The sequence below is a fragment of the Arachis ipaensis genome, chromosome B09, assembly GCF_000816755.2.
Source record: "Arachis ipaensis cultivar K30076 chromosome B09, Araip1.1, whole genome shotgun sequence".
NCBI lineage: Eukaryota > Viridiplantae > Streptophyta > Magnoliopsida > Fabales > Fabaceae > Arachis > Arachis ipaensis.
This window is the reverse complement of record NC_029793.2, coordinates 24,018,519-24,030,640: the sequence shown is the minus strand read 5'-3', so window position 1 is coordinate 24,030,640 and position 12,122 is coordinate 24,018,519. Positions and strand designations below refer to the sequence as shown.

The 12,122-nt window shown below is 40.8% G+C and overlaps 2 protein-coding genes across 2 annotated transcripts in view; one reads left to right on the top strand and one right to left on the bottom strand.

Moving 5' to 3' along the window:
- On the top strand, positions 7,362-9,287 carry LOC110266796. The gene is made up of 3 exons (XM_021111813.1): positions 7,362-7,683; positions 7,818-9,233; positions 9,283-9,287. The coding sequence occupies exons 1-3, from the start codon at positions 7,362-7,364 to the stop codon at positions 9,285-9,287; spliced, it is 1,743 nt and encodes a 580-aa protein (XP_020967472.1).
- LOC107615280 (pectinesterase-like) overlaps positions 11,784-12,122 on the bottom strand; it is a 17,863-nt gene continuing 17,524 nt past the window's right edge. The window contains exon 3 of the mRNA XM_016317369.2: positions 11,784-12,117. Coding sequence (XP_016172855.2) covers positions 12,089-12,117 — 29 coding nt within the window. The 3' untranslated portion in view covers positions 11,784-12,088. The remainder of the gene's footprint in view (positions 12,118-12,122) is intronic.

The following is a 12,122-nucleotide window of genomic DNA, read 5'->3' as shown; positions in this document are numbered from 1 at the left end:
CAGATGCAAATGATGATGCATGATATATGCAGTAACAGTGATAAAATTAAAACAAAAGAGAACTAAGAAAGAAAAGGAACGATCATACCATGGTGGGTTGTCTCCCACCCAACACTTTTAGTTATTGTCCTTAAGTTGGACATTTGGTTAGCTCCTTGTCATGGTGGCTTGTGCTTGAACTCGTCCTGAAACTTCCACCAATGCTTGGACTTCCAATAAGATCTATCAATACCAAGTAAATTCTTCAAGCTTTGATGGAGTTCTTCACAAGCTTTGAGCTTCCAAAATTGATCCTCATATATTCCTGGATCCCAAATCTTGTTTCTATACCCATCTTCAAGTGGATCATGATGATTCCATCTGGGTGGTAAGCAATCCGAATTCTCACTAAGGCATCCGAACAGCTTCCTAGACGCATTCATTCGAGCTCTACACCAACCCTTGCATTTAGATTTTGAGCTCCTAACCACAACGAAACTAGGATTGTGTTGCCAACCACTAACCATCTTTCTTTTACTCTTAATGCTACAAAGAGCTCTAAGTTGACCATCTGTCTCAAGTAAACCATATTCAAGTGGGAAAGTAAAGGTCAAGGATAGGAATTTTACCCACTTGAATGTTGTTTTGGATGGTAAGGGCTTTGGGAGAGGTGTTTCTAATGGTCTTGCAAGCTCTACTCCCTTGTGCTCTTCCTTGACAATTTTCACCTCTCTGCAAGCCTCTTCAACTTCAACCGCTTCTTCTTGGTAGCTTTCTCCCAATTCAATCTCTTTTGCATTGCCTACCAAGAGCATGGGAGGCTGTGCTTCTTCTTCTTTAATCTCCAACTCTTGATCAACCTCTGTAAAGTCTTCAACCATGATCTGCCTTGGAGGTTGTATGCCTTCCTCAACATCCACATCAAACACCTTGGAAGGATGCGCGATGACTGGACTCTCCCATGGAGGTTCAGCATCTCCTAAGTCTTCAACCACTTCGTCTTTAACTATTGCGGCTTTGCCCAGTTGTTTTAGCATAAGATCGTACTCCTCCTTGATGATTACCTTTCCATGACAACTCCCTTCAACTACTCCTTCATCTTCAAGGGTCTCTCCTACCTCCACTTTTTGGGACTCCTTTTGCACCTCTGGAAATAAGGCCACGTGTAACCAATCCATTGTGCCCCTAAGACGATCCCTTCTCTTTTGTTCCATGTCAGTAGCATCATTGGAATCATGTTGCTCTTGGATTGATGGATGTGGGTGCTCTTCCATGGATGGTGGTGATGGGATGGAAAGATCATTCTGTGGTTGAAAAGGAAGTGCACTAGAGCTTGAGGGTTGAATTTTGGAGGTAGAGGATTGGTCCATGCAGGATATAAGATTTTGGAGTTTAGAGGTGAGACCCATGAGAGAGGTAAGTGTGTTCTTCATGGAGGTTTGTGGTGGATAGGAGGGTTCATTATTTTGGAGAAAGGGTGCATGGTAGGAAGGTGGTTCTTCTTGGTAAGGGCATGGAGATGGTGAATATTGAGGTGGTGGCTCATGAGAGTAATTGTGTTGGAATGGGGGTGGTTCTATGTATGGTTCATTTGGCTCATAAGGTGGTTGGTATGGTGGATACGGGTTGTATGGGGGTGTTTGGTGGTAATGGGGCTTGTGAGTATGGTGGTTCAGATTTATATTGAGGGGGTGATTCATAAGCATATGGTGGGGCTTGTTGGTAACTACAAGGGGGTCCACCATATTTATCATCTTAATACGCACCCTGGAATGGTTCTTGACTATAGTAATTTGGAGGAGGTTGGTTGTCATGAAGAGGTCCACCATAACTATTGTCTTGGTATGCATCATAGAATGGTTGTTGGTTATAGCGCATTGGAGGGGGTTGTTGCTAAGAGGGTTGATCAAATCCTTGTGGCTCCTCCCATCTTTGATTCTCCCAACCTTGATGCCTGTTCTCATTATAGCTTCCATTCCTTATAACAACATTGGAACCAAACTTAAAGCCAGAGGGGTGAGAATTCATACTAGTTAATAAAAATTAAAAATGAAAATAAATAAGCAAGTAAAAAGAAAATATTTACAATAACCAATAATAAGGCACACGTTTGCAATTCCCCGGCAACGACGCCATTTGACGAGCGGGACTTTTGACGATTTAGAATTTCACAAATAAATTCTCGTTGAAAGTATAGCTTCTAAACCAACAAAGAATCCTTTCGTACAAAAACTTGTTTGTCACTTAAGCAAACCCAATAAAAATAAACCGAAGTATTTAAACCTCGGGTCATCTCTCAAAGGAATTGTAGAGAGGTGTGTTTATTATTGGTTATGAGAAAAGTATCTTTATGGGTTTTTGACAGGTTTGAACAAGGAATGTAAATGACAAGAAAGTAAACTAATGATCATGAAAACCCTTGCAAGGTATGAGAACTGGACGTCCTATCCTAGTTATCCTGATCAATTTTGACGAGAATTGTCTGTTACTCCCACTTGGTCAACCTCTAACTATGAAGGTAGGTCAAGTGGATAAATCAATTTGATTCCTCAGGTCCTAGTCAATTCCTAAGAAAAGACTAGAGTTATTGGAATTCTAATCAACTAGCAAAGATAACAAGTATCAATCAACAAGGAGTTTGATAACTCAAGTATCTCCAATTACTCAACCAAACCAAAGCCAAAAGGAGAGAAACCTAAATTAAATTGAAAGCATCAATAATATAAATTGAAGAAAGCAATCATAAGTCTGAAATACCTCAATTTGCATTAAATATAAAATCAAATCTAACATGAGAATTTATAAATTAAAGTAATAGAATAAATAAAAGTAGAAGAGAAACTAAAGTAAAGGAACATTGAACCTGGATTGGAGAAGAAATAAACCTAAAACTAAGAGAAATCCTAAATCCTAAAACCTAGAGAGAGGAGAGAGCCTCTCTCTCTAGAATCTACATCTAAAACCTAAAATTATGTGAATGAATGTTGTATGATGTGTTTGGTGTGTGGTGTGTGTCCCATTCTGCTCCACTCTTAGCCTTTAATCTGTATTTTCTGGACTAAAAATTGGGTCAAAAACATCCCAAAAATCGCTGGGGGCAATTTCTGATACGTACAGGTCGCGGCTCATGCGTGCATACGCGCCAGGTGCGCGTGCGTGCCCCTAAACGCCAGATCAACTATGACAAATTATATATCGTTGCGAAGATTCGGATGTTAGCTTTCCAACGCAACTGGAACCGCCTCCTTTGGACTTTTGTAGCTCAAGTTATGATCGATTTAGTGCGAAGAGGTCAGGCTGGATAGCTCAGCAATTCCTTCGATTTCTTGTATTTCTTCCACTTTTGCATGCTTCATTTCCATCCTCTAAGCCATTCCTACCCTGTAATCTTTGAAAACACTTAACACACATATCACGGCATCGAATGGTAATAAGAGGCGATTAAAATTAGCTAAATTAAGACCAAAGAAACATGTTTTCAATTATAGCGCAAAATTAGGAAAGAAAGTGTAAATCATGCAATTTACATGAATAAGTGTGAGAATAGTGAATAAAATCCACTCAATTAAGCACAAGATGTACCACAAAATAGTGGTGCATCAGTTACTAACTCCTTTTTTTTCTATCAAACCCAACATTTTCAACCTAAAATTATTTTTGAAAGTCTTTAGCATACTAATTTTTGCACCACCTCTCAACCCCCGTATATTCCAAGAACTAAAAATCATTTAACAAATTATTACACACCTGTTTACGATTTTTTGGCCGGCTTATTCGAACTTTTTCTTTTTGCTTAGCCTGTCACTGTTTCAAAGCAATAGCTTCATTCTGCTCTTGGAAAATAGCCATAATATCCTCCTCATCACTGCACTGAGCACCTGACTCTACAGCTAGTTTCCAAGCCTCTTTGTTCTCAACCATCTCCTCTTCCCAACTAGGCCTCTGCTCCTCAGGGTCTAATTTCCTACCACCATCCAATTGATCCCCCCTCTCTGAACCCAATTCTGCACCATTCTCGCTTGCTTCCTGTTGTACGTTACCGTTCTGAGCCGATATATCCAACAAGAGCTCCCCCGCCTCCAGTCCCAACCCAGACTTGCCACAAATTTGCCGGTCCACTTCTGTTTCCTTGCAATTTCTGATTATGCCATCAACATTACCCTGGCTCATAGGTCCTGCAAGCCGCGTCCTCATCGATTCATCGGAATCGCAGGAAGTCTGTTGCGCATGTTTTGGTTCGGTGATCAAGGCCGTCTCCTTCCTCATATGCCTTCGTTCACTCTCGTCAATGTTAGCTTGCACTGCAGAGGTCATCCCTTCATCACGCCTGCCAGCAACTGCCTCCGTTGCACCCTCCACTGTCTCGCGTTACTGTACACAGCCTTCGTCTATCTGGTGTCGCGACTCCCCCCTACACCGTACATGCGTCCTGGCTCAAGACGCACGGTTGCTTGCCTCCTTCCTTGCCGGGTTAGCACAGTGGAATCTCTCCTTACCTCCGACCGGGACGTCCAAGACCCTGCTCTCCCTCGTGCCGCGTCGCATTGTCTTCGTTACCAAAGCTTGGAACCGCCGTGTTCAAAGGAACCTGATTCAGAGGAACCAGATCCTGTTGGGTCGAAGTTGCAACCGGGTCGGACCCAACCCGGATTGGGAGTCCAGCTATAGCCCTAGTCAACGGGCCCTGTCCCTCACCCCATAATCTTATTGCTTCATAGTAACCTTGTTGGGTATAAAAGTTCCCAACCCACTATTATGCCTTGTGCCATCATATATTTGGCAATCAAAATGTTCTTCATAATTATTAGATACCATTTCCTCTGAGTCAATATCCTTATTAATTTCATATGATCCTTAAGAATCTTCCTTGTCCATTAATGCCACATAATTACCCTTTCCATCATACAAATTTGAATCTTTATGTTTTCATTCATTCAAATTAAGACATGAAATTATCAGCCTGCCCTTATCTTGTTTGTCGTTCCTATGGTCTACGGTCATCAGTACCGCTGCCTTATTCCAGTCCACCGCCTTCCATTCATCTGCATGATTCAAAATGCAACTAGAACCTCCATGCTACGTCTGCTCTATATTTATCATGTGCCTGTCTCCTGCCTCTACTTTACTCTTTCGAAAGCATTTCTCCTGATACACCTCTCCACCGAATTCTCTTACAAGGACGTCAAACCCACTTGCCCCTATTGTAACGTGAATCCATTCGTTAATCATATCAAAAACACACGTATCAATTAGAACTTTACCCATACTGAATGAATTACACGATTCCATTAGTTTATCGCATTCCACCACTTCGCTCTATTGCTCCTCTATTCTGCGAAAGGTATTCCTTGACCATGCATGTAATGGAACTCCATAACACTCCAACCAAACTCTTCTAGACTCACTTTTCTCAGTCTCGTCCCATCTCCACACCATGTAAAACAATTTTAATAAATAGTTCATTCTAAAGGTGTAAGCTTCTTCAGCACTAAGCACCGTGTCGAACGTTATCATTGCTTTATATGCCCCCAATTCCCTTACATGTGTTACACATGGCCAGTCCCTATGGATCTTTTGCTGCAGTGAACGAAAGTCAATTGCCGACTTTGTACCTCCAACAATGCTTCTCTATAGCCAGACAACATTCTCACTTGCTATCGGTATTTCTAACTTCTTAGTCCGTCCATTACTATTTGGATCTTTGATGGGTGCATCTGACGGCTGCCTACTCACTTTCTCTTCCACTACTCCCACACTCTTTGTCTGTGGATGGCTTCCTCCAGCATCGTGCCTGGGGCTCACCTTCACTCCGTTACCCTTCGTATTTTGCATCACAGCTGCTCTTCTATATTTCGCTTCTCCGACGGACAATCTTTTACCTCTTAACACCAAACCGTTCATATCTGCAACAGCCTTCAAAACTCCTCCTTTGGTAATGTACCGTACAAAAGTAAACAGATATATCTGGCCATTTTTATTCTTTCGTGACAGATATATGTCAATGATTTTTCCTGTCCATTTGAACGTATTAACCAGTTCTCTTTTTTATATATCCTTTGGCAAAGTGTCGACGAAAATTGAGAAAGAATCAAGCTCCAATCGTTGATACTCTTTGTTCCAAACCCTAGGATCTTTACCATGTTTACCCTGCGTAGTTGTCTCCCCCCCCCCATGTGTTTCCCCACCTCACATGCTCTCGATCCCTCTCTCGCACTCTCATTTTTTTCCCCGTTCTAACCTTAACTTGTCGTGTCCGCGTGTCGGACACATTTTAGACACGACACTTGTCCGACACGCGTGTCTGCTGTGTCCAACCGTATCTTAATAAAAAAGAAAACATTCTTCTCCGGACATGTCTAGACACACCTAAATACCATCACGTGTCAGCGTGTCCAGTCTTATTTTTAATATATATTCTTAAAATAAATTTAGATATAGTATATATTATTATTTATTAAAATAAAAAATATTTTAAATACTTGATATAATTAGAATAAAATATTAAAAATAATTAAAAAATTTAATTTATATTTTAATAAATAAAATATCATAATATTATTACGATTTATCTAAAAAATACTTTATATTTTATATGTATGCGTGTCCCCGTGTCATGTAAGATTTTAAAATTCACGTGTTAACGTCTCCTGTGTCGAGTCATGTCCTGTGTCCGGACATTATAGATAGTAACACTAAATTCGAGATGAAGAAAAATAAAACATTAACGTAAAAAACTAAAGATAACCTATACCACCATTTTTTTTCTTTTTGTTGGGAACTTTGACTGCCCATACCCAGAAACATACCCCCTATTGCTACTCAACTCGAATATATAGAATTTGCCAATTTGGTAAAGAAAGAACAAACCTGGCCTGAATATTTATCTTTCCATAACAACCATGTAATAAATAATAGATGGGAGAGAAAATGGATCTTGTGGGTCGTGGCCCTCATCACTGAAATTCCTTTCAATAATCTCTACCACAATTGAATATTGGACTTGCCATGCATAAAGCAAGCATGAAATTAAATAACTAGAAAAATACTTAAAAATATCAATGATAATTCCTAATCATCTCATGAAACGCTGTTGAATATGTTGCATGCCTTCACACACGGAGAGAGACAAGCGTGAAAGCTTTCGGTTTTGGTTTCTTAGGCTAGAGAGGAAGCTGCTTCGCAGCCGTTGACTCAATGAAAGAAAATTGGACCATCCGGTCCAAGAACAATGGGAACCCTGTAACTCAGAAGACACAAAACGTGGTACTGGAGGTGCGGGCAATGGAAACGGAAGTGATAGTGCTACAAGCCGCGACGCAGCAGACGAGGAGCAGAGTATAGGTGGCGGTACAGGTTTGGGGCAAGAGGAGGGGGAAATTGTGATGGAGGAATTGGTTGTGGTAACTGGAAGCGCCAAGGCGAAACAGCGAGACACTAACCATCACAATTGTAAACAAATTGAACCAGGGCTGGGGGATGACTTGGAGGATGGTACTGACCATCAGAATGAAGAACAAAGACCGAGCAGGGAAGCGGAAATGGCCAAGAACAAAGAGGCCTGGAAATTGGCTGTAGAGTCAGGTGCTCAGTATAGCGATGAGGAGGACATCATGGCTATCTTGCAGGAGCAGAATGAAATAATTGCTTTAAAGCGACGACAGGCAAAGCAAAAAGCCAAAATACGAAGAAGCCGCCCAAAAAATCGTAAACAGGTGTGTACTAATTTTATGAAATGATTTTAAGTTCATGGAATGTTAGGGGGTTGAGAGGTTCAGGAAAAGCTGGTATGTTGAGGAATTTTAAAAGTAAGTTTAGGTTGGATATGTTGGGTTTGGTAGAAACAAAGAAGGAACTTGTGAATAATTTTGATGTAGCTCGTATATGGGGTAGAGACAAAGCATGTTGGGAGTTTGTAAGTTCGACTGGGGATTCTGGAGGGTTATTGTTAATCTGGGATGAGGGGGTATTTAAAATGAATAATTGCTACAAAGGAGATAGATGGTTGTGTGTAGAAGGGTTTGTGGTAAAGGATAATTTTGATTGTGCTATCTGTTTGGTGTACGGACCTCATGAAAGAGATGAGAAGGCCTCTGTTTGGGAAGAATTGAGCTATATTGCAGGATTGGTCCAGGTGTCGTTTTGTTGTTTGGGGGATTTTAATGAAATATTGCATTTGAAAAAACGAAAAGGTGCGACTAGATTGTCTGCTTCGGCAGAAGAATTTAGAGTATGGATCAATGATATGGAATTGATTGACTTAGCACTAAATGATCGAAAGTATACATGGTTTAGAGGACAGTCGTGCAGTCGTATTGACAGGTGCTTAGTTTCTGTGGAGTGGATTGATGTTTACCCAGATATGCGTCTAAGGGGAGGTCCAAGGAGTTTATTGGATCACTGCCCCTTGATTATAGAAGATAGCAGAAACTTTGATGGCCTAAGACCATTTCGCAGCTTAGATTCCTGGTTCACACATGACGGGTTTATGAGAATGGTAAAAGAAGAGTGGAGGGGATTAGGAGAGGTGCATTTCCTAGAGAAGATGAAAGCGTTGACAACACCTTTGCGCATATGGCATAAGCAGCATTTTGGGGATATAACTGAGAAGATTAAGAGGTTTGAGGAAGAACTAAAGAAGGTAGATGACATGGTTAGCAGTGGACGATACGATGGTACCATGGAGGCAAGGAGGAGAGCGTTAGTGAGGTGCTGTGAGAAGTGGTATGTGAGGCAGGATGTTCACTGGAAGCAAATGTCTAGATCTCGGCATGCAAGTGAGATGGATAGAAACACAAGGTACTTCCATAATATAGCTTCGGTCAGGAGAAGGAATAACAGGATAGAGGCTTTGGTAATTCACGGGAGAACAGTGCAGAATCAAGCAAGAATTAAGACTGCGATTCGAGATTTTTATAAATGTCTGTACCATCAGGAGGTTTCTCCAAATGTAAGCTTCAGGGATGGATTGGTTAATCGATTGGGGAGGGAGGAAGCTGAAGCTCTAGAGGTGCTACCGTCAGTGGATGAAGTGAAAGAGGCGGTCTGGGACTGTGAATCGTCTAAGGCTCCAGGGAGTGATGGGTACAACATGAACTTTATAAAAAGGTGTTGGAATGAAATTGGAACGGAGTTCACTGCAGCTGTGATGAGTTTCTTCGAGACTGCATCATTACCAAGGGATTCTAATGTCACATGGGTAGCATTGGCTCCGAAGTTCATTGGGGCTAAAGAGATAAAGGATCTCAGACCTATCAGCATGGTTGGTTGTCTCTATAAAGTCATCTCTAAACTGTTGACACGAAGAATGAGGAGTGTAATGCCGGGTTTAGTCGGAGAATCGCAGAGCGCCTTTGTGAAGGGAAGGAAGATACATGATGGAGCATTAATTGCATGTGAAACTGTGCAATGGTTGAAACTGAAAAAGAAGCCATCGGCAATCATTAAACTAGACTTTCAAAAAGCCTACGACAGAGTTAAATGGTGTTTTATTGATACCGTGTTAGAGAAGATGGGCTTTGGTAGAACATGGAGTTCATGGATTAGGGAGTGTGTTAGAACGGCATCTATATCTATCCTGGTTAATGGATCTCCGTCGAAGCCATTCAGAATGGAAAGGGGACTGCGTCAAGGTGATCCTCTGTCACCGTTCTTATTTGTTTTGGTGGTAGATGTGCTTAACAGGATGATCGGGGAGGCGGTAAGAAATGGTCGCATATCTCCATTGCTAGTTGGTCGGGATAATATAGAGTTATCACACTTACAATTTGCTGATGACACTATACTATTCTGTCCGCCGGATGAGGAGACAGTTCGAAACTACAAGAGGTTGCTAAGATGCTTTGAAATAATGTCTGGTTTGAGCATTAACTTCGAGAATTTGATACCAGTGAACTGCAGTCAGGAGTGGGTTACACGGATGTGTCAGTTACTAGAGTGCCAGGAGGCGGCCTTACCGGTGAGGTACCTTGGGATCCCCTTAGGAGCAAATCCGAGGTTGGTTAAAACGTGGAAGCCGGTTATAGACAAGGTGGAAGAGAAGCTCAGTTTGTGGAAAGGAAGGGTCCTTAATAAGGCTGGGAAGCTGGTACTCATCAAGTCGGTTATCAACAGTTTGCCAATTTATTACTTGAGTTTGTATAAGATGCCAAAAGCGGTTGCACGTACAATCATCTCATTGCAGAGAAGGTTCTTCTGGGGGAAGGATGATGGGCTACCTGGCATGGCTCTTGTGAAGTGGGAGATGATCCAGACACCAAAGAAGCTAGGAGGTTTGGGTGTGGGGGATGCGGTGATCCGTAATGCTGCTTTACTATTTAAATGGTGGTGGCGGTTCTCAAAGGAGGAATGTCCTTTATGGAAGAAGATTGTGTGTTCCTGTAACAACTTGAATCCAAATCACCCCCTGTCATTTCAGCAATTGCCAAAAAGAAGTGGTCCATGGAGAGACATTTGTCACCTGCAAATAGGGGAGCAAAATATAAGGCAAAAGATGATTGATGGCCTGGCTATTGAAGTAGGGGATGGTAGAGCCACGAGGTTTTGGGAGGATACGTGGCTCCAAGTGGGAAAGCTGAAAGACTCCTTTCCGAGACTCTTCTTGATTTCAAACCAAAAAGGGTCAGTAATTGGGGACTGTGGGGTCTGGGATGGGTTAGAGTGGGTGTGGCACTTTCAATGGAGGAGAAGTTTACGTCAATGGGAAACAGAGACACTAGACCACATGCTTCAAGTATTGCAATCTGTTAGATTGATAGCAGATGTGCAAGATAGAGTGGTGTGGAAATTTGACAAGGAAGGCATTTATTATACTAACTCATTTGTGCAGGTTTTGCAGGGAGAGTCTTTGGATGAGGAGCTACTGAGATATAGGTTCACTAAGGACATTTGGAAAGGCATAGTTTCGCCATGAGTGGAGCTGTTCTCCTGGTTCGTATTGGTAGGCAGAGTTAATACTAAGGATCGGCTGAGTAGATTGGGGATCTTACAACAGAATGATACTATGTGCATGTTGTGTAAGAAAGATGCTGAAAATATACAACATCTGTTTATTACCTGTGAGTTCACTTGGCAGGTGTGGTGTGCTTGGGCCTTGGCGTTTGGACAGGAGTGGATTATCCCCGGTACTGTAAAAGAGCAATTTGAGAGTTGGAGAGCAGTGTCAATAAGGAAAGAGGTGCGTAAGTATTGGCTAGTTGGCTTCTTCTCAGTGATATGGACTACATGGTTACGCAGAAATGAGGTCATTTTTCACAACAAGACAACAGGAGTTAGAGACTGCGTGGAACAATCCTTCTCATATGCTACAGAATGGTGTTATAAATAACTCATGTTGTTGATGGCAATGCCAGAGATAACATAGAAGTTGTATGACTGTTATGTTTGTTCGACTGTTTTGCTCCACATGTGTGTTGAGCTCCTTATTTCAAAAAAAAATTGGCCTTTTAAGCCCCACTCAGAATGATATCTCCTGACTCCTGTCACCATTCAATAAAAATATTTTTTTTTGTTTTAATTTTATGTTTTTGAATTTTACTGATTTTGTTTTGGGTCTCAATTTTTTTAAGTTATTTTTTATTTACAAATGGAGTATCTAAAATTTTTTTATTTATAAACCAACTACCTAAAAATTTAAAACCTAATTTACCCATTAAAGTTTAAATTTTTTTTCATTAATTATGAGTTAATTTTTAGAAGATGCTGTTGTACTTTTTATTTTTTTTCAAAACGCATTAGTATTTATAAATAGATGGTGAGATTAATTTAATGCCTAGCATCAAGAAGTTCAATAATATTTATTTTATTAGCGTCCCCAGAAACTCTTTTATGTTTTATTTATTTGCAAAGAACAGAATAACCACCATTTGCGACCATATCTCACCATGCATTGACATAACACCATGCATCCACCGATTTGAACAGGAAAGAATGATATTTGAACACATAAATTGGTGATTTACATTTGTACAGTTGATTTACAACCATTAATAAGAACTTAACTTCTATTTACGTTTATCTATTGAATTTTCTTCGCTAAATTTTAACCGATAAACACCCATTTAAGTGTACAAATAACATTATAAATCTCTTCCAACATTGAGAGTAGTGATTTTTAAGCCCTTGTAAAGCCAACGGTAAATGGAATG

Excerpts from the sequence above, each read along its gene's own strand:
- LOC110266796 (XM_021111813.1), top strand. The coding sequence starts at position 7,362 with ATGGAGGAATTGGTTGTGGTAACTGGAAGCGCCAAGGCGAAACAGCGA. Across the intron at positions 7,684-7,817 it reads AAGAAGCCGCCCAAAAAATC|AAACAAAGAAGGAACTTGTG; the intron begins GTAAACAGGTGT and ends TGGGTTTGGTAG.